The sequence below is a fragment of the Chlamydotis macqueenii genome, chromosome 5 (genome assembly GCF_036417535.1).
Source record: "Chlamydotis macqueenii isolate bChlMac1 chromosome 5, bChlMac1.mat, whole genome shotgun sequence".
In the NCBI taxonomy this organism is placed as follows: Eukaryota; Metazoa; Chordata; class Aves; order Otidiformes; family Otididae; genus Chlamydotis; species Chlamydotis macqueenii.
In genome coordinates, this window is record NC_141560.1 from 18,122,696 (window position 1) to 18,145,507 (window position 22,812).

General features: G+C 37.0%; 1 protein-coding gene across 1 annotated transcript in view; it reads left to right on the forward strand.

Moving 5' to 3' along the window:
* The first annotated feature begins 1,318 nt into the window (after positions 1-1,318).
* TRIP11 (thyroid hormone receptor interactor 11) overlaps positions 1,319-22,812 on the forward strand; it is a 31,488-nt gene continuing 9,994 nt past the window's right edge. The window contains exons 1-15 of the mRNA XM_086748121.1: positions 1,319-1,733; positions 3,106-3,182; positions 4,850-4,960; positions 6,090-6,362; positions 7,178-7,246; positions 7,945-8,110; positions 10,226-10,591; positions 11,191-11,231; positions 12,252-12,458; positions 13,535-16,564; positions 18,452-18,592; positions 18,784-18,977; positions 19,577-19,740; positions 20,060-20,163; positions 20,522-20,621. Coding sequence (XP_086604247.1) covers positions 1,583-1,733; positions 3,106-3,182; positions 4,850-4,960; positions 6,090-6,362; positions 7,178-7,246; positions 7,945-8,110; positions 10,226-10,591; positions 11,191-11,231; positions 12,252-12,458; positions 13,535-16,564; positions 18,452-18,592; positions 18,784-18,977; positions 19,577-19,740; positions 20,060-20,163; positions 20,522-20,621 — 5,194 coding nt within the window. The 5' untranslated portion in view covers positions 1,319-1,582. The remainder of the gene's footprint in view (positions 1,734-3,105; positions 3,183-4,849; positions 4,961-6,089; positions 6,363-7,177; positions 7,247-7,944; positions 8,111-10,225; positions 10,592-11,190; positions 11,232-12,251; positions 12,459-13,534; positions 16,565-18,451; positions 18,593-18,783; positions 18,978-19,576; positions 19,741-20,059; positions 20,164-20,521; positions 20,622-22,812) is intronic.

A 22,812-nucleotide genomic window follows, 5' to 3' on the forward strand; every position in this document is an offset into this window, starting at 1 on the left:
CTCTGTGCTACTTTATTGACTTTGTGCCATATTTAGCATTATAAAATGAACCAAAACAGGAGATATTTTTAGCATCTCTAAGTATTTTTAAAAGTCTGGAGGCCATCCTTGATCTTATTTTAAAAATGTTAAGACCGTTTCCATAAAAATGACTTAACCATTGTTGAAAAAGATGACACATCTTTCATCTCCTGTGGACCTATATGGTTTTTGTTAAAATAAACTGTGGTAATAGGGTCTTTTGAGCATCATAAACATTTCATCTCTATTAAACCCGTTGTTTTAAATTAACAAAACCAATTAACAGATATGTTTACATTTCATGCTATATCACAGCACTGCTGCTACTTACAGTTCTGGTGCATGCTTGGTTGTTGAGTTTTTTTGAGCTAGTGTGTGATTGTTTTTATTATGGGTAATTGTAAGGGTGGTAAATATTAAATTTAAAATTAGATTATGTATAAACCCGATGGGAAAAATTGTTCATGGAAGAAGAGGGAAAGCGGTCTTTATTAGGAAGCTGTCAAACCTGACAGCTGTTTTTGGCCGGTCAGGTGAGAAGGCCATGGGGGATGGCGGGCCAGCCGCCCACCCCTCGGCAGGGCTCAGCCCCACGCCATTCGGGGAGCAACAGGCCCATTTTTCCACAGCTGCCCAGTAACGTTTGCCAGCTTCCAACTCCGGAGCGTGTGTTCTGCTGTGTTCTCAGCTCCCCTCTAAAAACGCTACGATTTTGCCTGTGAAATGCTCTTTCTTATCAGTTTCATGTGGTGCTTTAATTATAAATATTCTTATCTAGTTATTAATTTGAAACCAGCTATGAGCCAGCTGCCCTGTATTTTATTCCCAATATCGGCGATTTTTTATATCAGTATTGTTCTTAGTTTTAATTCTAAGTTACTTAGTTTTAATACTAGTTTTTAATATTAGTTTTTTGTACTTAGTTTTAATACTAAGAACAATACTGATATAAAAAAAAATCTTTCTATAACAGTGCAGTACTCCCTGTGGTCCCTGATAATTTTAAACACCTCATTTGACCAAAAACAAAAAAAAAAACTTTGGATCTGACCGGCGCCACCCTTGTGCCTGGAAACCCAGCCAGGCATCCATCGCACCTACCCCCAAAGCAGGAGGGCCCTAGTGTTGCAGGAACTTTGCCTATCCTGTGAAAACACACACTAGGATACAAAATATCCCTACCCCCGCAGCCGGCATCAACCTCCCGGCCCGCCCTGGGCCCCGGCAGCCTCCGCCGGCGCGGACGCGTTACCGCTGCCGCGGGGGCGCTCTAGCCGGCGGCCGCCGCTGTCGGTGGTGCGGTGGGAGGGGCTGTTATGGCGGCCGTCGAGGTGGCAGAGGCTGGAGCTGCCGGGAGGAGCTGCTGAGCCGGGTGGTGCCGGAGGGATGCGCGCCGAGACCGCTCTGCTGAGCCCGCAGCAGGAGTCTTGACCCTCCCTAGCGAGAAGGAGAAGGGAGGAAGAGGAGGACGCTGCCCTTTCGCCCGCGGGAGCCGGCTGCCAGCTGCGGGGGCCCCCCGGCGCGGGACTGAGCGAGGCCCGGAGCCCTCCGAGCGGCAGCGATGGCGTCGTGGTTGGGCGGGCTGGGCTCGGGGCTGAGCCAGTCCCTGGGGCAGTCCCTGGGGCAGGTGGGGGGCAGCCTGTCCTCGCTCACCGGCCAGATCTCCAGCTTCACCAAGGACATGCTGCTGGAGGGTGCCGAGGAAGTGGGCGGTAAGGGGGCCGAGGCGGGGCGGGGGGGAGATGGCTGCCGGGGCTGCCCCTGTTCGGTGGGTACCTGCTGGCACCGGCCTGGTTTCGTGATGGGGCCCTTCCTCCGGCCGCCGGTTTCCTCTGGGATCGGCAGCGGCGGGGGAGCTGAACGGCCCTGCTGAACCGGACTGGGTGCCTTTCGGGGGAGCTGCTGGCGTTGTTTTCGTTTTGGTTCCGCCTCTGTCACCTCAGGATCCGGCGAATAAACACGCAGATTCCCAGTCTGTAGCAGCAGAGGTAAACCCGTTCCAGCTGGGAAGGCCCTGAGTTGCGTGAAGCGTTGTGTTGACCACTGACGAAAGCACACAAACAACGCTCCTCTTCCGTTCTGTTTACTTAGTTTATCTAAAACCCCGTTTGATTAGCTGCTTTTAGAGTGGTTTCATAAAACTGCAGAGTGGTAGTAGTACGGAGGGGTTGGGTTTTTTTTTTTTTGCTACTGATGTGATCTAAGTCTGACGTGTCCCACAGGCAAAGGTCCAGTGTTTCTGATGGTTTTGTTATTTATATTTCAGTTAGGCCCAGAGAAAGCCAAGTAGGAGAATGTGGCCCTTGTTTTATAGGAATTAGAAGTCAGGATAATTCATATTTAAAATACAAAGTTGAAACAAAAAAAAAGCTGAAACATCAGAGTAAGGTGTTCAATAAGTAGTAGTAAATTTATTCTAGAGTATAATATTTTCTTTATATTGTTGATAATGCCTTTTTGTTACAAGTGTTTTAATAAAACTTTCGATTTTTTGGATAAAGCAATTGTATATCGTGGTAATAAATATCGATAGGTTAATACCACCAGTGTTGTTTTCCATCTTGAAACTGTAACTTCTTGCGAAAAAAATGAGCATTTTGTTGTGTGGGTTGTTTTGTGGGGTTTGTTGGTTGTCTTTTTTTTTTTTTCTGAAAATTTAGTCAGTGTTGTGTTTATTTTACAGAACTAATTCTTGTTTTGAAACTTCACACGAGATTACAGAGAAACACAACTATCATGTCAGGGGCAAAGTCTTGAATGAAAAACAGATGCAATGACACAAAGTAGTCAAGCAGAAACTTTTAATTTCCCTTATTTTAAAGCTTAAATCCATACTTTTCTGTTCGTTTCGTGATCTGACTTATAGTCTAGATAAGAGAGAACTGAATTATCTTCAGAAAGACTCTCTGATCTGAAAAATAGTTCTGACAGTGTTCTGATAAAAGCAGCTTTTGATATTTACCTGGGAATGAACATTGAAGCAACTCAAAATAAAATATTTATTAATAATTGTGCTCTTAGCTGGTGTCTACTTAACAGGTTAAAAGTAATTTAATAAAAATGAAACTTTTCACTTTCTTTCAGATGCAGTGACAGAGCTCCATGTGTCCAGTTCTAGACTCAGAGAAATAGAAAGTATTAATGCAGCGCTAAAGTTTGAAGTAAGAGATTTTGGAACACCACTATAATTAAAAGCAATAAATAACATTTGTTTCTTGTAAAGGTAAAATATTGTGCTGAAGTTGCTTGTCCCTGAGTAAATCTAGAAACAAGGGTGACAGTGGTGTTAGAATGTATCTTTCTTTTTTGGTGACAGACTGCCATGTCCTGGTTTCGATTGGGATGGAGTTAATTTTCGTCTCAGCAGCCAACCAGTTTTGGATTTCATATGTGAAGAATGTTGAAAAACACACTGATACTATGAGTTGTTGCTAAAGAGACCAAGGACACTGACTTCCCAGGTTTCGCTAATGTGCAGGTGCAGGAAGCTGGGGGAGATATAGCCAGAACAGTTGACCCAAACTGGCCAAAGGAAGAATTCCATGCCATAAACGTCACGCTCAGTGTATAAGTGGGGGTTGCCCACGGTGGAGGCATCTCTTGCTTTCTTGTTCTTTTGCTTGCTGCTTGGTTTAATTTCTGTGATTGCTGCTCAGGACGAGCTGTATTGGTCATTGGTACATGAGGTGGTGAGAAATTGTCCATCATTAATTTTCTATATTTTAGTATCCTTATAATTTTCTATTGTAACTTTCCTTTGCTGTTCTAGTAAACTGTCTTCATCTCAACCCACAAGTTTTCCTTTCTTCTCAGTTCTTTCCCCCATCCCACTACGGAGCGGCAGGGAGAGCGAGCAGCTGTGATGGTGTGTCTAGGGCCAAACCACAACACACCATCACAGTTAGGGAGGCACATTTATTTGTTGGAGTATGCTATGGTCCAAGTTTTTATCTTTTGCTAAACACTGCATCCCGTGACTGCTCCTACGATCATGTGGGCTTTGCTGCAATAGACTTCGCTCTGAAGAGCTTACAAATGTAAAAATCTTTGGCGTTTTCCTAAATTCAGTCTAGGGAAGAGTTAAAATTATTTTACAGTGTTTTATATATGTGCTGTACAGCACGTCTTTTGCAGCAAGCTTCAAAGTATAGAGTGTGTGTGTTCTCTGATGCAGTTCTTTGTCTGTGTTGCTTTACTGTATGGTCATTTTGACATAGCTACGGATGCTCGTGCTCTTCCAAAACTGCTTACAAATTGCATATGCCCTTGTGGAAAGTGACTTTGTGTACTTTTACAAAGGACTTGTTGGTCTTGTGACTTTATTTATGACTGTAAACCAACAACTTCCATGTATGTCTTCAGCACTAAGGAGCACTGAGAAGTTAAGATAGTATTTTGGGGAAGTAACTGTTCCTACTTATCCTTTTTCTAGACTCTTGCCATCTGCTATTGGCCAATGTTAGAGAGGAAATACTGGACTGTATGGATGTTAGCTCCGATTTGTGCTCTGTGGCTGTTCTTAAATTACACCTGTGGATGATGCTAAGGTGTAAATGAGCCCTGAATTTTTCTTCTTGGCATTTACCTCTGGTCACCACAAACCTTTTTGTGAAAGTGAACTGGAGTCCGTGCCATATAAAAATGGCTTGGACGTGAACATGATTTTGGGCGCACATGTGGAAATTACTGTGTGTGTGTGTTTTGAGTGAAATAACATGAGAAATCTGTACAATTTAATTGATTTCTTTACTGTTCAACAGACTTATGCTTCTCTAATTCTGTAAGAACTGTTCAGAATTTACCAATATTCATTTCTCATTTTTGTTAGAATGAGAGACTGAAAAAAGTTTGTAGTGATTTAGAAGAAAAGCATGAAGCAGCAGAGCTTCAAATAAAGCAGTTATCTATAGAGTACCGAAATCAACTTCAGCAGAAAGAGGTAGGATACAGAGTAAAGTATTTCAGTAAGTATGTCCCGTAAACTTCTGTATTATGCTGTTTGATCTCTTTGTTATACTGTCTATGCTCTTTCAGTAGAGGCATTGGTCACAGTTATGGTTTCTTGGTTTGTTAATGTAGACAGTGAGAGACTAAGACACATATTTCATTGAATCTTATAATATAAGCAGAGCTGCCAGGAGATAGTTGAGGCAAGAGAATGTCATGCATGTATCAGAGTTTCTATTGTTTCTGGAATCACTATGAGAAAGGACACTTTCACGACTGCTATGTATTTCTGATTCAGTTATCATTAAGGAAGGCAACGGAGCAGATTCTCATAATTTGAAGCGGTTATATTGTCTGTGGATATTATCATTATCTTAACAGTGAAAGGGAACAGAAGTAGCTTTCCTAACTTGAGAAGTGTCCCTTTGTGATGGAAACATCAGCTTTATAACCTGTTGTGTTACATGAGATTTCATAGCCTTTTAAATGAAGAAACTTGCCAGTATGCCTAGAATTACACAAAAGGAGCTTCATTTCTGCTTTATATGTAAATGCCTGTAGGAACCGGAGGAAGCAGAATTGTGAGATTTATAGAATTCTGCTTATTAAATACAGTAACAGAGTTGTTATGAGAAAATTGCGTGCAGCTAGTTTCAGTTTATTGTAAATAAGTAAATTTTCAATACATTGAGTTGTTAAGCTTGAAAAATTAAATGTAATATAAACAACTGACGGATTTTCATATCTGAGTACCCTCTTCAAATATTTAAATTTATTGTACAACCTGTTAGCCTGAATCTTGCAGTAGTACTTCAGTACCTTGGCTGCTGAAAAATTCAGCAAACACTTTTACTTAAGTTTTACTTAACTAAAAACTTTGAAGACTTTTAGTATGTGTCCTTGCATGAGATACTTTGTAAAACATCAGGTAAGACTGTTTTTCTCCATTTAGAGAGTGTTTAGGGTTTTTTTCCTTTTCTTTTTAGTATAAAGTAATCAGTAATTTTTGCTGGGGAGGAGTTGTTTGGTTTGTTCACATTTCATAAGGCTGTAAGGGATAAAGTAGAATGTATTTTAATATTCTTCTTATTGAAACAATGCATTGTATTCTGTGTATTCAGGTGGAAATCAGCCATCTAAAAGCTAGACAGAATGCACTACAGGAACAACTGCAGAAAGTACAGACGGCTGCTCAGTCAGCACAGTTAGGAGGTGCTGTGCCACCAGCTGCTACATCAGCTTCCTGTGTTCCAGTAGTCAGATATTCCTCAGGTTTTGAAGGAGATGACATGGATTTTGGAGATATGATCTGGTCACAACAAGAAATAAACAGATTGTCCAATGAAGTTTCTAGGCTTGAATCTGAGATTGACCACTGGAAGCAGATTGCACTGGTGAGTGGTTCGCCTCTATCTTACCTTCCCCTCTGTCCTCCAAATTAGTCTTTTAATTGTATTTGGTGGTTTGGGACTGGGTCTTTTGAAAGTTCATGCCATATAGTTTCTAGAAACAACATGATTTGATGGAAAAGCTGAAACCTAATAATCTTTTAGTAATTTTCTTGGTGTCATGTCACTAAGGACACATTCAGTGGCTAACTTCCAAATGCTCTTTTGTGATGCTTTTATTCATGATTTGTCAAGTTAGGAAAAAGGTTTAATAAACATTATACTACTTCAGGGTTTCATTTTTGTGCAGCCTTTCAAAAACTGCACACTACTGTTCAAAGTGATAGCTGGATACTTGCATACTGCTTTTAGTTACTCTTCTCTCAGTCCTTGATATGGGACTTTAATTCATAGTATGCTGAGACAAGAAAGAATATCTTGAAAGAATATCTTTCAAGCTGTTGTTGATGCAAGTCATAATTTTCCAAGCTATAGCCTGATTTCCAAGGTGTACTTTTCTCATGTGGAAATACTCAAGTAAAATTAAGCAACCCTGTTGTCTTGCAATAACACTCCCATGCCCCCCCTCCCGCCCCCAAACTTTGACACACTTGCATGTAATAATAATTTAAAAATCCGTGGAAAATTAAAAAGCTTCTAATAAAATGTCTTTTAAAATCAAAGTTAATGTAGATTTGAATCTTACTTCATGTTAGCTTTGTTGTTTTCTTCTTTTGAGTGTCAGTAGAGGAAGCAATTACATGAAAAATACACATATTTGTCACAATTTTTTCATGGATATGTGATTTTTCTTTTCTTAGTCTTCCAAAGTGCAAGGGACAAATGATGCTGAACAAAGTGAAATATGCAAACTGCAAAATATTGTTAAGGTATGACAACAACTTTGACAATCTAGTCTTCTCTTATGCTTCACTCTTTATGGTTTGGCATATGATCACGTGACTTGTGAATGTAGTTAAAATATTTACAACACTAGCACTTACATTTTCCCTATTAAAATGCATGTAGGCATGTAATTGTACTGCTGACTGAAGTGCTGCTGTGCTATATTTAATAACAATCAGTTCTTCTGAGAAAGGATATTTATGTTATTTGATTAATAGTATGTAAGCTTAAAAGAATGACATTACTATTTATGAGGGCAAATCACTTTCAGAAGCTGTTGGTGACATGAGATTGAATTGTAGGTACACAAAATAATTTCTTCTTCCTTCTCAGAAATATCTTGCCTTTTTTTAATTGAAGATACAAAATATGGATTTGCATGTCATCCTTGAAAGTTATTAGAAGTATGTTCTGTTGAATCCACTTCCTATGAAAGAGTTATAATCTCTCTGCATTGGTTTAATATTTGCTATTGTGTAGAGCATCTGTTTGTGTAAACATTTTTTAGAAGGAATGACTTTTAACATGTTTAGCATGTTTAAAAAAACCCAAACCAACAAAAGAAGTCCTTTAATAAATCCTTTAATTTTACTAGGGAAGACTTTTTTTTTTTTTTAAATTTTTTCTTTCTTAAACCTCTGTACTGTATTTTACCATTCTGTTTCTCTGATGATATTTTTAGGAGCTCAAACAGAATTTAAGTCAAGAAATAGATGAACATCAACACAAACTTTCAGTATTGCAGGATGCACACAGGCAAAAGCTAGTAGAGATAAGTCGTCGACACCGAGAAGAGCTGAGTGAATATGAAGAGCGAATTGAAGAACTTGAGAATCAGTTGCAGCAAGGTCTTTATTACCACATGCTTTCTTTTTTATTTAATATACGGTAAATTTTGGTTACAGCATCAAATTTGTGTTTAACAGTGTAATAGATATCAAATACATGATGTTTAGGAATTTGAATTTCAACTTTAGTTCAGCTTCATATTCGACATGTGCATGTCCTAGTATCTTATATTCACTGTGGTTGGCTTGAATGCTGTAGTGACAGCATTTCATCTTCTGACATATATCAGTCTAGAGGGTCAGTTTCTATATATATCAAATGTGCTCTAAATTCTACATTTCTTGGTTTTCTAACTGACTAAGGAGACATACAAAGTTGAACATAAGGATCTCAGCACAAAAGTAAATTTTGGTGAGAAGTATGATGTGCTAATTGGGTTACATGACAAAAGCTCAAAGATTGCGTTAAGGACCACATCTTAGTCTCAATAGTTCTCACAAGGAGCTTTTTGTTGTCTTATAGGTATTTCATATTCCATAAAAATAGTCATGTCAGTTAGGTTTCCTTTAGGGGCTTTTTTTTTGCACGAATATATAAGATTTGCTTGTAAACCTCTTATTTTATTAACTGTTAAAACTCAGACTTCTGAAGACTATATACTCTCCTTTTGGAAAGAGAAATCCGTTTTCTTCTTGGAAGGGAGGCAAATATTTTCACAACCTCTTAATTTCTAAGGTAATGCTGATAGGGAATTTATTTCTTAACATCAGATGCCTGTTACGATGTAATCTGTCTTTTACTGCATGTATGTGCACCAGCAGGACTAATGTAACAAAGTCAAAGGCAGGAATCTCATATCTTTTGCATTACAAGTTATCTGTAAAATAAATACTACTCAGAACTTTTGAAGAATTAGAGTATTTTATATTCTTATTTTGTTGACATGGACCAGTTGGATAAGGTCCAGAGGAGGGCCATGAAGGTGATAAAGACGGCTGGAGCACCTTTCCTATGAGGACAGGCTGAGAGGGTAGGGGCTGTTCAGCCTGGAGAAGAGGAGGCTCCGGGGAGACCTTATAGCGGTCTTCCAGTGCCTCAAGGGGGCCTACAAGAAAGATGGGGAGAGGCTGTTCAGTAGGGCCTGTTGTGACAGGATGAGGGGTAATGGTTTTAAAATAGAGGGAGGTAGGTTTAGATGGGATATTAGGAAAAAATTTTTTACAGTGCAAGTTGTAGAACACTGGAACAGGTTGCCCAGGGAGGTGGTGGATGCCCCATCCCTGGAAACGTTCAAGGCCAGGCTGGATGAGGCTCTGAGTAACCTGATCTGGTTGGGGATGTCCCTGCTTCTTGCAGGGGGGTGGGACTAGATGACCTTTAAAGGTCCCTTCCAATCCAAACCATTCTAAGATTCTATGATTCTGATTCTATGATTCTGATTCTATGGTTCTCTTTGACCATGTAATACAGACTAGGTGGGGAAGTGTTTGAACTTACACTGATACGAATTCAGAAGCAGTGTGCTTTCATCCCTGTACTTTTTTGATTACGCCTTTTTATACTCTGGCTCTTACCTGGAAATTACACTGTGAGGATTGTACAAAACTATGAATGTCGTGATAGTATGGCGGATCTGCAAAACGAGATCTTCAGGTGAAAAACTTTCTGCACCTTTTAGCAAGTAGTATACTAATTTGTAGCAAATTGTTCTTCATAACAACCATTCAGTAAACCTTTGAAATTTAATTAATTCAATTATAAACAGGGATTTTGCATCAGGTTGAATTAGGTGGGGTTTGATAAATTGTTAGAAAATTGAGGGATTACAAATCCTGATAAATTATATTCTGTTGTCTTCCCACCAAGAGACATAGGGGTCAAGTGTATTTTAATTAAATTATGAACGATGTATGTCTTGCAACACTTACCTTTTAAAATTCTTTTCAACCAGGGATGTATAAGTATTTGAAAAGCTGCTTATTGAACCAGAAATATGTATAGCAGTGCTTAAAATGTTAATTCTATTTAAGTAAGTTTTCTGTTGGTGATGATCATGTCTCTGATTTAGACTGTCTCCCTCTGTCAGGAAAAGGTTTGAAAGAAGAGACTTTTAAACAAAAAGTCTACAGTGCTAGTTTTGGTTAATATTGCAAACAATCTCTTTTGCTTTTTAGGTGGTGTGAGCACTAATGCCACATATGACTCTAAAATTAGTGAACAGAAAAAAAATGCTCAAAGTCTTGAAGGAGGAAAAGTGGAAGAGTTGCAGATTATAAAGGACCTAGAGGATGAAATAAGAAAATTAAATCACAAATTGTCTTTTGCCAAAGAAGAAAACAAAGTTCTTCTGAAAAAGCAAGAATTGGCAAAGGCAGAAAAAATCCAAATAGTGCAAGAATATGAAAATCTCAGATCTGACTTTAGTGTGCTTCAAAGTTCTGTGGCAGAGCAAGATGCTCTCTTGAAGGAACAGGAGAAAAAGCTCCAGTCAAAGACATCACTACAAGAAGATGTGGTCAGACTACAGCAAGCACTGTTAGGTACAAAGATTTTTTTTTTTTAATTATTTTCTAGTATATCTTCACAGGTTTTCACTTTTAATGCTCAGAATTTATTTTACGAATTTGTAACTGAATATGAGAATATGTACCTTTTAAAAAAAATTGCTGCCTTAGATAAGGGTTGTCCATTGAGGTAAGGCTAAGCAGAAAAGGAGATGTAATTAGGACTAGCGTGATTATCATAGGAGTTTCTGATTAGGTAAGTAATCATGTCTGCCAACTGTTTGATAGGTTTTTCTTTCGTCTGCTGCTAGTATCTTCTCCTTAAGGGAACACTGCAACATACCTGTTTAAGAAGTATCTGTATGTAGAAAATCTTTTAATATTGCATAACTGATACACTGTAGTACCAAAGTCCTTTTAATGTGGACTCAGTTGTAAAAGTAATGCTCGACTTTCTGGTGATGATTGATGGTGCATTTACATCTTTTACAGCACTGATACTTGTCATCACGAAATACTGTGAAACTACTGTCTTCTGAGCAGCAGAGTTCTGTTGCCGAAGGTGGGAGAATGATTTGTTTTCATTGTTGTTTGGAAAGTAGTAAAATAATGCGTTTTCTTGTTTTCCTTTATAGAAGCAGAAAATGAAATAGCAAGACTTTCAAGTTTAAATCAGGTAAAGCAGTTTCTATATTAAGCCATCAAAAAAGTTCATAACAATAGTAATTGATGGAAAATACACATTCTGGCACTGTATGTTTTTTTGGAGCATTCACACTGCTACATAAATAACTTCATAATCAAGGAAATAATTGTAGATTAATTCTGTAATTACATGTGGAATTGATAGAAATGATACATTTTGACTTGTGAAACTCCACAATGTACTCTGTTAAAGAAAACTAGTGGAATTCTGCCTATCCCATTGCTACTTAGGCTGCTGTAACATACATTTTTAAGGTATTAATGTACATTCTCTAAAATTTGTCTTTTTTCACCTATTCTACTTTGGCACGTTTCAGTTTTGACGCTGTTACCAGTTGTAAAATACCTCTCTTCTTCCATGTAGTACTGTAATGATACTACATTCCATACTAGTGATGAAGTTAAGCAGTGCAGCATGAAGTTTCTCGGGAACACACCTTTAGTTTTTGACTTAGTCCTTTATAAACTCAGGCTTTAGAGATTTGGCTTAGTTTACTTTCTGGCCAGTGGTATTTTTCACCTACGGTCTTCTCTGTTTTGCATGCATTTAAGAGTTTCCATGTTGTTTTTCCTAAGGACGTTTTTCAGGTGTCCTTGATTAAAACTTTCTGTCTCACCATGCAGCATACTTATATGTTCAGGGTATCTCTTGGAGATGTAATAGTTTATCCCAGCTGTAGATCCATACCTCAAAAGTGCATAGAACTTTGCTTGTCAGACCATGACTTTTTGTGCAGAAGTTTGTAAATTGAAGTCCTAAACTTAGTGATGAGAAAATAAATGTGTATGTATGAATGGCAGAGACAAATACTTCACAATAAAGAATTTTTAATTGGGATAATACTTGTGTAGACTTAGAGATTCTAACATGAAAATGTATGCTTTGCTTTTAATTGTTGAGGGGAAAAAACAAACCATTTAAAATCTAAACAGTTTAGAAGTTTCAGCAAGATAAAGTCTAATATTTAGAACTTTTTTTTTTTAACTTAAGGAAGGACTTGAGAAGAAACTGACAAGTGCACAACATAAAAATGAGAATATTCTTTCTGCATATACTGAGGATCAATATTCAGAATTAAGTCAGTTAAGACAAGATTTGGAAAGAAAAGAACATGAATTAAATGAAAGTATTGCTGAAAGAGAGACATTAATAGCAGAATTGGAAGAACTAGACAAGCAGAATCAAGAAGCTACTCAGGTAATAAATATTGCAACTAATTATTGAGCTGCTAAAATGAGTTTTCAGATCTGTGTGTGTTTATCTTTTTTTAAATTGATCTTTGAACATAGATAGCAGTGAAATATAAGTTATCCTCTGAGGCTTAAAAATAATATTGAGACAAATGTTTCTCTGTATCTGCCGTCTCAATGCGAAATTATGAAGTGCAAGAAACCCACTTGTTGTGGACAAAGAAATACTATGGCACGTCAGCTAGCTATAAGGGATGCTACTTTCCAAAGTCCAGTTAAATACTATTGGATTTTTCCTTAAACTTTTGATGGTTTTTATCCTGCTAATATTTTGACCGCTGTCTTATGATAATATGCATAACATGAATGATTTTTTAAAAAACTTTTTCCTTTTTCCTTTTATTATTTTTAATTATCTTGAGTAATTAGGTTACTTTATTACAAGTTCTTCATAATACGATCATTTGTGGAGCAAAAAAGGTCACCCATTAAATGTAATAAAAATGGAATGGTACCTTTTTGTCACTGTTCTGATATATCTGACTTGTAAACATATAGTTCCAAGCTATGTGTTTTCAATATTGGCTTACTTTATGGAATTGAACATTTAAAGTGTTTTCCTATGAAATGAATCCCAGCAAGGGTATTAAAAAATAAGCTCAAACAAGACATTGAAAATAGATAGGCACTCACTTCTGTAATTTGTTATTTTAAATCTAGTGCCTTCCTGTTTTTAAGTAATGGATGTTTGCTGCATACCCATTCCAACTGCCCTGACAAATCCTGACAGTTCTTTTTCTTAGGTAGTTCTCTTTTTGTTCCTTGATTTAGGTAATTAGAGTTTTTTGGGGGGAAGATGGTGTTCTTGTTTTTAGTGAAATATAATCTATCCCCGTTGATATTTTATTTTAATTAATTTAGCGTTGGCTAGTTGATACTACTTGCCAGCTTATGTTGGGAACTAGGAAACATTTCTGTTTCTTCTCAGATTTTTTTCTTACTTTTCAGAGGATAAAAATGGACGAAATGCGTAGTTTGGCTAGTTCTTCTCTCCTAATAAATTCTTTTTTCTGTTCTTTTCAGCATGTGATTACACTGAAAGAGCAACTGTCAAAACAAGATACAAATACTGATAGTATCATCAAACAGCTGAAATTTGAGATAGATTTTGAAAGAAAGAAAGTATCAGAATTAGAAATTGAGAAGATGAAAACTATTAAGGAGTTGGAGAGTCAGAAAGAAAAACTAAGCCAATGTTCATATGCACTTAATGATTTACATATGAGTAAACAGCAGCTTCAAGATAATATTAAAGATCTTAAAGAACAATTAAGGAAAGCCCAGGAATGTAATTTGCATAATAAAAAAGAAATCGGAGAATTGCAGCAGAGACTGAAAGAAAGAGAGGAGGAACTTTCTGTATCCTTGAGCAAGTTAACCGAAGACAATAATTGGGAATCCAACTATGCTTGTCAGGATCTGATCCTGAAAGAGAGAGAAGTACAAATTGCAAAACTACAGAATGACATTTCAGAAAATAAACAACTAAATGAAGACTTAAAGAAATCTCTGTCTGATCTCAGAACAGAAAATGGAAAGCTGATAGCAGCCACTGAAGAACTAAAACAAGAGTTAAGTGATGCCATTTCTGAGAAAAATAAAGTTTACTTGGAAAAGGACACTGTTGTGGAGGCTTTGAAAATGGAAAAAAGACAGGTAGAGACCGAATTAAACCAGACAGAAAAGAGGCTTTTGGAACAAGCGCAGAAGTATCAGCAAACTATTGAGGAATTATCGAATGCGCGTAGTATGGATACCACTGCATTGCAGCTTGAACATGAGCGCCTAGTTAAACTCAATCAAGAGAAAGACTTCAAGATTGCTGAACTTAAAAGGAGCATTGAGCAGATGGAAACAGACCATCAAGAAACAAAAGAGATGTTGACTACTAGCTTAGGAGGACAAAAGCAGTTGACAGAACTCATAAAAGAAAAAGAAGTATTTATTGAAAAATTTAAAAATCAGGCCTTACAGGTGAAGCAGGAACTTGAAGAATATATGAAAGTTTCGAAAAAGCAGGATGTCTTAAAACAGAACTTGGAGGAAAGAGACCGAAGTCTTGCAGTCATGAAGGAAGAAAATAATCATTTGAAAGAAGAAATTGAACGCCTTAAGGATCAGCAAAGTAGATCTACGCCTGTGGTTGAGCCTAAAACTCTAGATATTATTATTGAACTTGAAAGTGAGGTAACACAGTTGAAAGTGATAAAAAATAATCTTGAAGAAGAAATAGAAGTTCTCAAAAAAACAATAGAAGATCAGAATCAAACAGCAGTGCAACTTCAGCAGTCTTTGCAGGAGCAAAGAAAGGAAATAGACGAGTCTAAATTTCAGTGTGAGCAAATGAATGTCACACATGAAAGACTTTCTTTAGAGAAAGATGAGGAAATTAAAAATTTGCAGAAAACAATTGAACAAATTAGAACTCAGTTGCACAAAGAGAGACAGATTATTCAGACTGATTCCTCTGATCTTTTTCAGGAAACCAAAGTTCAGACTCTTAATGGAGAAAATGGAAATGAAAAACATGACTTATCTAAAGCTGAAATTGAAAGACTGGTAAAAGGTATCAAAGAAAGAGAGATGGAGATTAAGCTTCTAAATGAAAAAAATGTTTCTCTAAGTCAGCAAATTGATCAGTTGTCTAAGGATGAAGTTGGCAAACTTACTCGGATCATTCAAGAGAAGGATTTAGAAATACAGGCTCTCAATGCTAGAGTTTCCTCAGCTTCCTATAGGCAGGATATTCTTTGTCTTCAGCAGCAGCTGCAAGCTTATGTTATGGAAAGAGAACAAGTACTAGCAGTTCTAAGTGAAAAGACAAGAGAAAATAGTCAGTTAAAAACAGAGTATCGTAATATCATGGATATGGTAGCTGCTAAAGAAGCAGCTTTGGTAAGGTTGCAAGAGGAGAATCAAAAGTTATCCAATAGAGCTGAAAACAGCAGTCAAGATATGTCTAGAGAAACTATTCAGAATTTATCCCGTATCATTCGAGAAAAAGATATTGAAATAGATGCTCTAAGTCAAAAATGCCAAACCTTATTGGCTGTCTTGCAGACATCCAGTACAGGTACTGATAATGGGTCAGGAGGTGTTAACAGTAACCAGTTTGAGGAGCTTCTACAAGAACGTGATAAACTAAAGCAGCAAGTAAAGAAGATGGAAGAGTGGAAGCAACAGGTAATAACCACGGTTCAGAACATGCAACATGAGTCAGCTCACCTCCAAGAAGAGTTACACAAGCTTCAAGCACAAATTTCAGTTGAAAGCGACAGTAATTCAAAGTTGCAGGTAGATTATAATGGTTTGATTCAGAGTTACGAACAGAATGAGAAAAAGCTGAAAAGTTTTAGTCAGGAATTAGCACAAGTTCAACACAGTATAGGACAGCTTCATAACACCAAGGATCTTCTCCTGAGTAAACTTGATTTGGTAACACCATCTCTGGCAGTGGCTTCCACCGTTTCACAGCTTTCAGGCACCCAGTGCAGTGCTCCTCAAGTACTCAGTGATGAGTCTAAGCTCCTTCAAAAGGAGTTGGAACAACTGAAAAAAAAGTTGCAAGAAAAAGATTTAACTATTAGGACTCTTCAGGAAAACAATCAACGATTATCTGATTCTGTGGCTACAGCATCAGAGATTGAAAGAAAGAGTCAAGAAGGGGCTGAGTCAGAGATGAGGCAGATCAAAGAAAAACATGACATCTTACAGAAATCACTTAGGGAAAAAGACATATTAATTAAATCTAAAAGTGATCAGTTACTTTCTGTGAGTGAAAATCTTAGTAACAAAGAAAATGAAAATGAGCTTTTGAAGCAAGCTGTGACTAATCTTAAAGAAAGAAATTTAATTTTAGAAATGGACATTCGAAAACTGAAAGAAGAAAATGAAGAAATAGTTGCAAGGTGTAGGGAAAAAGAAACAGAATTCCAAGCACTTCAGGAGACTAATATGCAATTTTCAATGATGCTGAAAGAGAAAGAGTTTGAGTCTCACTCAATGAAGGAAAAAGCTCTTGCTTTTGAGAAGCTGTTGAAAGAAAAAGAACAGGTGTGTGCATTCATATTTATGAATATCTTTTAAAATTAGTCACATGGTAATGCATTTTTCTGTATATGCAGCCATCCAGTGTTTGCCTGAAATCTGTTTGCTGTTCCTTACCATTGCTAAGTAACTTGTCATTAATTTTTTTTCACCTGCTATAATAAAGAATTTCATAGAATCATAGAATGGTTTAGGTTGGGAGGGACCTTAAAAATAATTTTGTTCCAGCCCTCTGCCATGGGCAGGAATACCTTCCACTAGATCAGGTTACTCAAAGCCTTGTCCAGCTTGGCCTTGAACACTCCTAGAGATGAGGCATCCACAACTTCTTTGGGCAACCTCTTCCAGTGTCTCACCACTCACATCCCTTTGAAGCGTTTTCAGACTGCTAACTCAATCTGCAATGTAATGTATTTGGAAAAGCAAGATATGAATTACATATAATAATATGTGTCTTTTTCAGTTTATGATTTGGAAGTCTCAACTTTACATAATATATGAGAAAAAATAGGAAATGCTTTGTTTGGGGTTTTTTTGAGATGTTTGACTTAGGACAGATGTTTAGCTCTGCTTGTAGTGGAGCTTTCCCTTTCCTGTTCTAAAGAAGTACTACAGAATTACAATGAGAAGTTTTATTGTCTCAAAGTACAGTTACATTGTGAAAAACAGCTTTGAATTACCACTGACACTTTTTATCTTCATCAATCTTGCCCACGTAAAATATACTAATACTTTACAAATTCACGCTCTTACTATTTTGAGGAATTTTTATTCTAACTCGTGGCAGTCTGCATTGTCTGTCTAGGTTCTCTGTGTTTCATGTCTTTGGCCTGCAGACTTTTCACTCACTGGCGGCTTAGACTCCCAGTTTGACAAGCATGGAACATTTATCTGGACATTTTTCTTGCGCAAATCAGAGAAGTTACTGTTACACATTTTGTGTTGGTCATGGAAAAATAGTATTCAAACAGTTTTGTATTTTGTATGTATGTCAGAAGATAACACAACATAAAAAGAGAAGGTTTGCCTGCAGGTTTATGGTTCTACGGCAAAAATAATTTTACTATATTCAGTTTGATTAATAAAAACAAATAATTGAAACTCATAAATATTAGTGATAAAAACAAAGATTGATTTACTTTTATCCAACATACTCAATAAAAGTAACTACTTTCAAAACAACATATGAGACAAAAGGTAAAGAGCATGCTGCAAAGTTTCAAATAGCTGAAAATGCATTGAGGTATACATGTGAATTCTGTGTAGCTGGCATACTCACACTTCTTTATATGCTCATGTAAAGTTGTAGTAAATGGCATGTAAGTGGGAACGTTGTTAATTGAAATTTGACATCTGAAAACATGATGGACGTCGCTGTGATTCATTGAAGGTTAATCTTCAGGAGTGAAGTCATGTTGTGGTTTGTTTTTAAAGATTTCTCAATGTGTTTAGTCGTCTTAAGTTTGGACAAGTGAACCTAGGCTGATGCTTTACATGTGCATGGGCTAATAAACGGCTATCACAGAGAACAGATTCCAAACACGGGGGGAGAAGTGAAAGTTTCAAGTATATTCAAGTCTGAGACACTACGTACATAATGCGTGTCTCTCATCTAAAGACAGGTAGCTATCTGTTTGTTCACAGCAGTCAGTTAAGACAGTACATCTGTATGGTGTCTTTTAGCTGTAACTTTTACTTTGTCTTGTAATGTGTGAGTGAAATAACTTCAAAATCATATTTTCCCTGAATGTTTTTCTGTGCTGTAGCGCCATGGGTGTCCTGCCCTTTTCCTTGTTCTATCAGTATTGTCTTTACACTCTTCTGGGCAAAGACTGTGTCTCCTTTGGTAAAACTATGTGTCACGTTTGAAATGCTTGTTTGTACCTTCAACAGGGCAAGACAGGAGAACTGAATCAACTGTTAAATGAAGTTAAATCAATGCAGGAAAAGGCTGTTACTTTTCAGCAAGAGAGAGACCAAGTCATGGTAGCACTCAAACAGAAGCAAATGGAGAGCAGCGCCCTGCAGAGTGAGGTACACCACCAAATAATTTACAGTTGCAAGAAATAGAATAAGCAATTGCATCTGTAACATTTTCTGGATCATTTTTGGTAGCAATCACTACCAAAATTTATACACATGTTATGTGTTTCAATTGATATGTTTTATGTTTACTTAAATTATTTTTATGAAAGTACGAGCAACTTAAGGTATGTTCTACACAGATACAGCACTTGCGTGAGAAAGAGCAGCGCCTAAATCAGGAACTGGAGAGACTACGTAATCACCTTTTAGAAATGGAAGACTCCTACATGCGAGAAGCTTTAGCTGCAGAAGATAGAGAGGTCAAGTTAAGAAAGAAAGTTTTGTTTTTGGAAGAAAAACTCGTGTCCTCATCTACTGCAGTGGAGAATGCCAGGTAGTCTTAATTTATACAGAAGGGGCTGTAAATATCACAGTTAGCTGAACTGGTACTGATGGCTTTATTTTACTAAATTACCATTCATTATAAGCACTTGAGAAAACAAAAATATATGAACTTTTTTACTGTAAATCAGGAAGGTGATTTGAAATATACTTGGCTACTGTTGAGAACTTAGGAAAGTATTTGTCCTTTTAGTAGCAGCTATTGAAATCTGACATCTTTGACAGTCCTTAGAACGATAAACAGTTAGAAGCAGATAATTAGCAAGATATGGATTCTTTTTTTGGTAAAGATACTGTTACAGTAATGAATAACAAATACTAGTTTTTTCTTTTTCTAGGGCACTTCAAACAAAAGTGGTTTTTGATTTCTTTGATTGCCAGAATTTTATTACCACACTTATTTAAAATCTGTTGTTAAGTTAGTTTTTTGTTGTTTTTTTTTTAAAAGAGGAATCGTGGTGGGGGTGGGAAAAGCCTTCACTTTTATAAATTGAGCTGAAAAATTAAAGGTAGGCTATTTTTGCTGGGATTTCATTTTCTTTTTGATGACTTTTCTTGTCTTCATAAGTAATGTATTTTATTTTCATTAAGTCATCAAGCTAGCCTGCAAGTTGAATCTTTACAAGAGCAATTAAACCTCGTTTCCAAGCAGAGAGACGAAACTGTGCTACAGCTCACCATCTCACAGGACCAAGTGAAGCAGTATGCATTGTCACTGGCCAACCTGCAGATGGTACTAGAGCAATTCCAACAGGGTAAGTTTTGTCGAAAAACAACAAAGATTGCAACAAGTGTTTTTCAGCTGGGACAGTTACCATATTTTGGTGTTCATTAAATATTAGTTACCTGGTTCCCTCTTGGATAACTTAAATTTCAGAATCTGTTGTCTTTTTAAAAACTTATAAAAACAATTCTAGCCGTGTGAAAACTGATGGTCAGTACTCCATTCCACCTCTACCTCATGAAGATCAGATATGATAATGCTGAGATTTTGCAATTTTGTACCCCAAAAAGAGTTACATGTTGTGAATGAAGACTTTTGTTTTATTTTGTTTTGTATTTTCAACCCTTTAGAAGAAAAAGCTATGTATTCAGCAGAGCTGGAGAAATACAAAAAACAGACTGCAGAATGGAGGAAAAAAGCAGAAGATTTAGAAGAAAAAGCTGTATCACTGCAGGTGGGCTGAATAATGAAAATCAACCCTGTGAAACTGAATGCTAATTTTTAATTTTTTTTTTTTTTTTTTTTTTTTTTTTAATTTTTAACAGCAATGTTAAATGTTACTGTCTCAGAATACATCAAGTTATGTAATTATTCTCATCCCTGGAAGAGAAAGGGGCACTAAAAGAAGGTCAGCAAGGTAGCATTCCTCTGCTGACCATCCATTTTCAGAGGATGTTTGCCATCCAGTCATCCTAAAGAACAAATGATAGAAGTCTCTGCATCTGTTGTGCTTGATCTGTGTTGTATTAGCATAATTGTGATAGTGAACTCCCTTTGCTTCTCTTTTTGTCCCGTTCCTGCCCTCTCTTCAGGAAAGTTTAGGAGAGGCAAATGCTGCACTGGATGCAGCATCAAGGCTTACTGAGCAGCTTGACATCAAAGAGGAGCAGATCGAAGAGCTTAAGAAAGAAGGTAACTACATTTTTTTATCTCTGCTTAAAACATTCCAAGCAGCTGAGGAGACAATATAGTATTCCTAGCAACTTGCTAGAATTCATCTCCTATGAGGAAAAGAGTAACTTTTTGACCCTTTTGAGAACTTCCTTGTTTGTAAAGCAAATCTGAAAAAGTATATTTACCTTCTGTTAGGGATCTTTCTCAAAAGAAAGCCCTGTAGTAGTTGGTTTTTGGGTTTTTTCCCCCATAAATACCAAAGCCCTTGATTTAGCTCTGAAAGTGTATTTTTTAAAAGTTTGTGAAATACCAAATGTCTGATTTTTCCAAAGTAACTAACTACCATGTTTGACACAGACACAGGAATACACTGAGGTAGAGAGAAAGAATGTGCTGTTGGTAAGAGCTGCAGAGGGAGCAGCTCTTGCACAGATGTGAGACTGAAGAAGATTATGTGGAAGGTCTTGGACACTAAATCTTTAGATGGTATTTTTAGATCTCATTTCAGATAAGCTTCCTGATTGCTTATATGTAGAAAGATGCCTTTCTTACTGTTCTCTGATTAAGTACTCTATAGTTGATAGTTACTTTGAATTTGACGGCAAAACTTGGCCAGGTTGTAGAGGAATTTATCAGAAGAAACAGTTTTGAAAAGGAAGAATATGGTGAGGGTTGTCAAATATTGGAATAGGTTGGCCAGGGATGTGGAATGTCCATCCATGGAGATAGTCAAAACTCAACTGGCCATGGCCCAGGACAGACTGCTATAGATGACCCTACTTGAGCAGAGGGGTTTGGACAAGGTGACCTAGAAGTTTCTTCTGACATAAACGTTTCTTTGGTTTTTGTGATTCTGGGAATGTTTTGGGGGATGGAGATGAAGTCCTAAACTGAGTCCTACTTTCTCTTTCCCTCTTTATTTTTGTGGGTCACCATATTTTGCTATTACTGCAGCATCCTCTGTTACGGTCAGGCTTTCACTGAGCACATGGCATAAATCTGAAATAAGGGGAAAACTTGTGATTAGTCCCTGAAGCAGCTCTAAAAAGGGAGCTTGAAGGGCAGAGGTTTGCTTGCTCTCTGGGGTTACTTAACAGCTCTTACTTTCTAGTTTTTTCCCTCAGTGTCTGTGGGAAATTTTTGGGTGAATGCCTTTAATTAAGGCTTGCTGGGGGAAGACCTGGAACATTGTCTCTGCTGGATGCAGTGGTAATTCTTGCTCTGAACATATACAACTAGTTATTGCTATTAATTTTTAAATTATAATTTGTCTTACTCTTGAAATAAATAATATTTTCTTAAAGTATACTTGCTTATGATCAGACAGTTGGCATGAAAAGCAATTTGAAAATCTTACAATTTCAGCAAGAACTCTGCAAAAAAGTTAGGACTTTTCTGCTACATGATCAAATGTGTACTTACTTAAATTTAGTTGTGTCTGAGTCCAGTTTGGCATCCAAGTGGGTGTCATAGGAGTACTCTTTTAGTTCACATATGAATTTTACAAGCTAAATTAAATTTCAAGCTGCTACATGAATGTACAACTAAATACTGGTTTTTGAGTTGACTAATCTGTGTATATCTGTCTCAGTACAGACATTCACAGCAAAAGTTTTCAAACACCTGGGATTGAAATTAACTGTGGTATACGCACATACGGCACTCTCAAATGAGGAGCTTTTCATTACTGGTTAATTTTGCTTGCAGACCTTTGCGTATGAAAGCAGGAGAGGAAACCAAATCTCAGTATTTTATCAGTCTATGTTGTATTGGCAAGCAATTTGCTTATTAAAAAAATTGAAAAGGGATTGTTGCATAATAGCACTTTAATGTTGTTGTAGAATAAATCATAATTTTTATTGAAAAAGAGACCATTCCATTTTCTCTATTTACACAAGAAAACATATAATATCTTATTGAAACTTGGCCAAATACATTCCCAGACACAGTTGTGTTGGCCAAATCTTTTGAAGGATTTCTTTATGGATTTTTTTGGCAGGAGAAGTGATTTTAATGGAAAAGTATAAGATGTACCAGATGCAGTTTTCTGGATTGCCATAAATGGTTAACAAATTATTGGAGACGGTTGTAAGTGTCTGGTTTACAGCAGTCCATGCTGAATTTTCGCTCAGGTCTTTTTTTGTTATTCAGTCTTTTTATACACACAAAGTACATGTTTAAGTCCTTTTCAACTGTAAGATTCTATTTT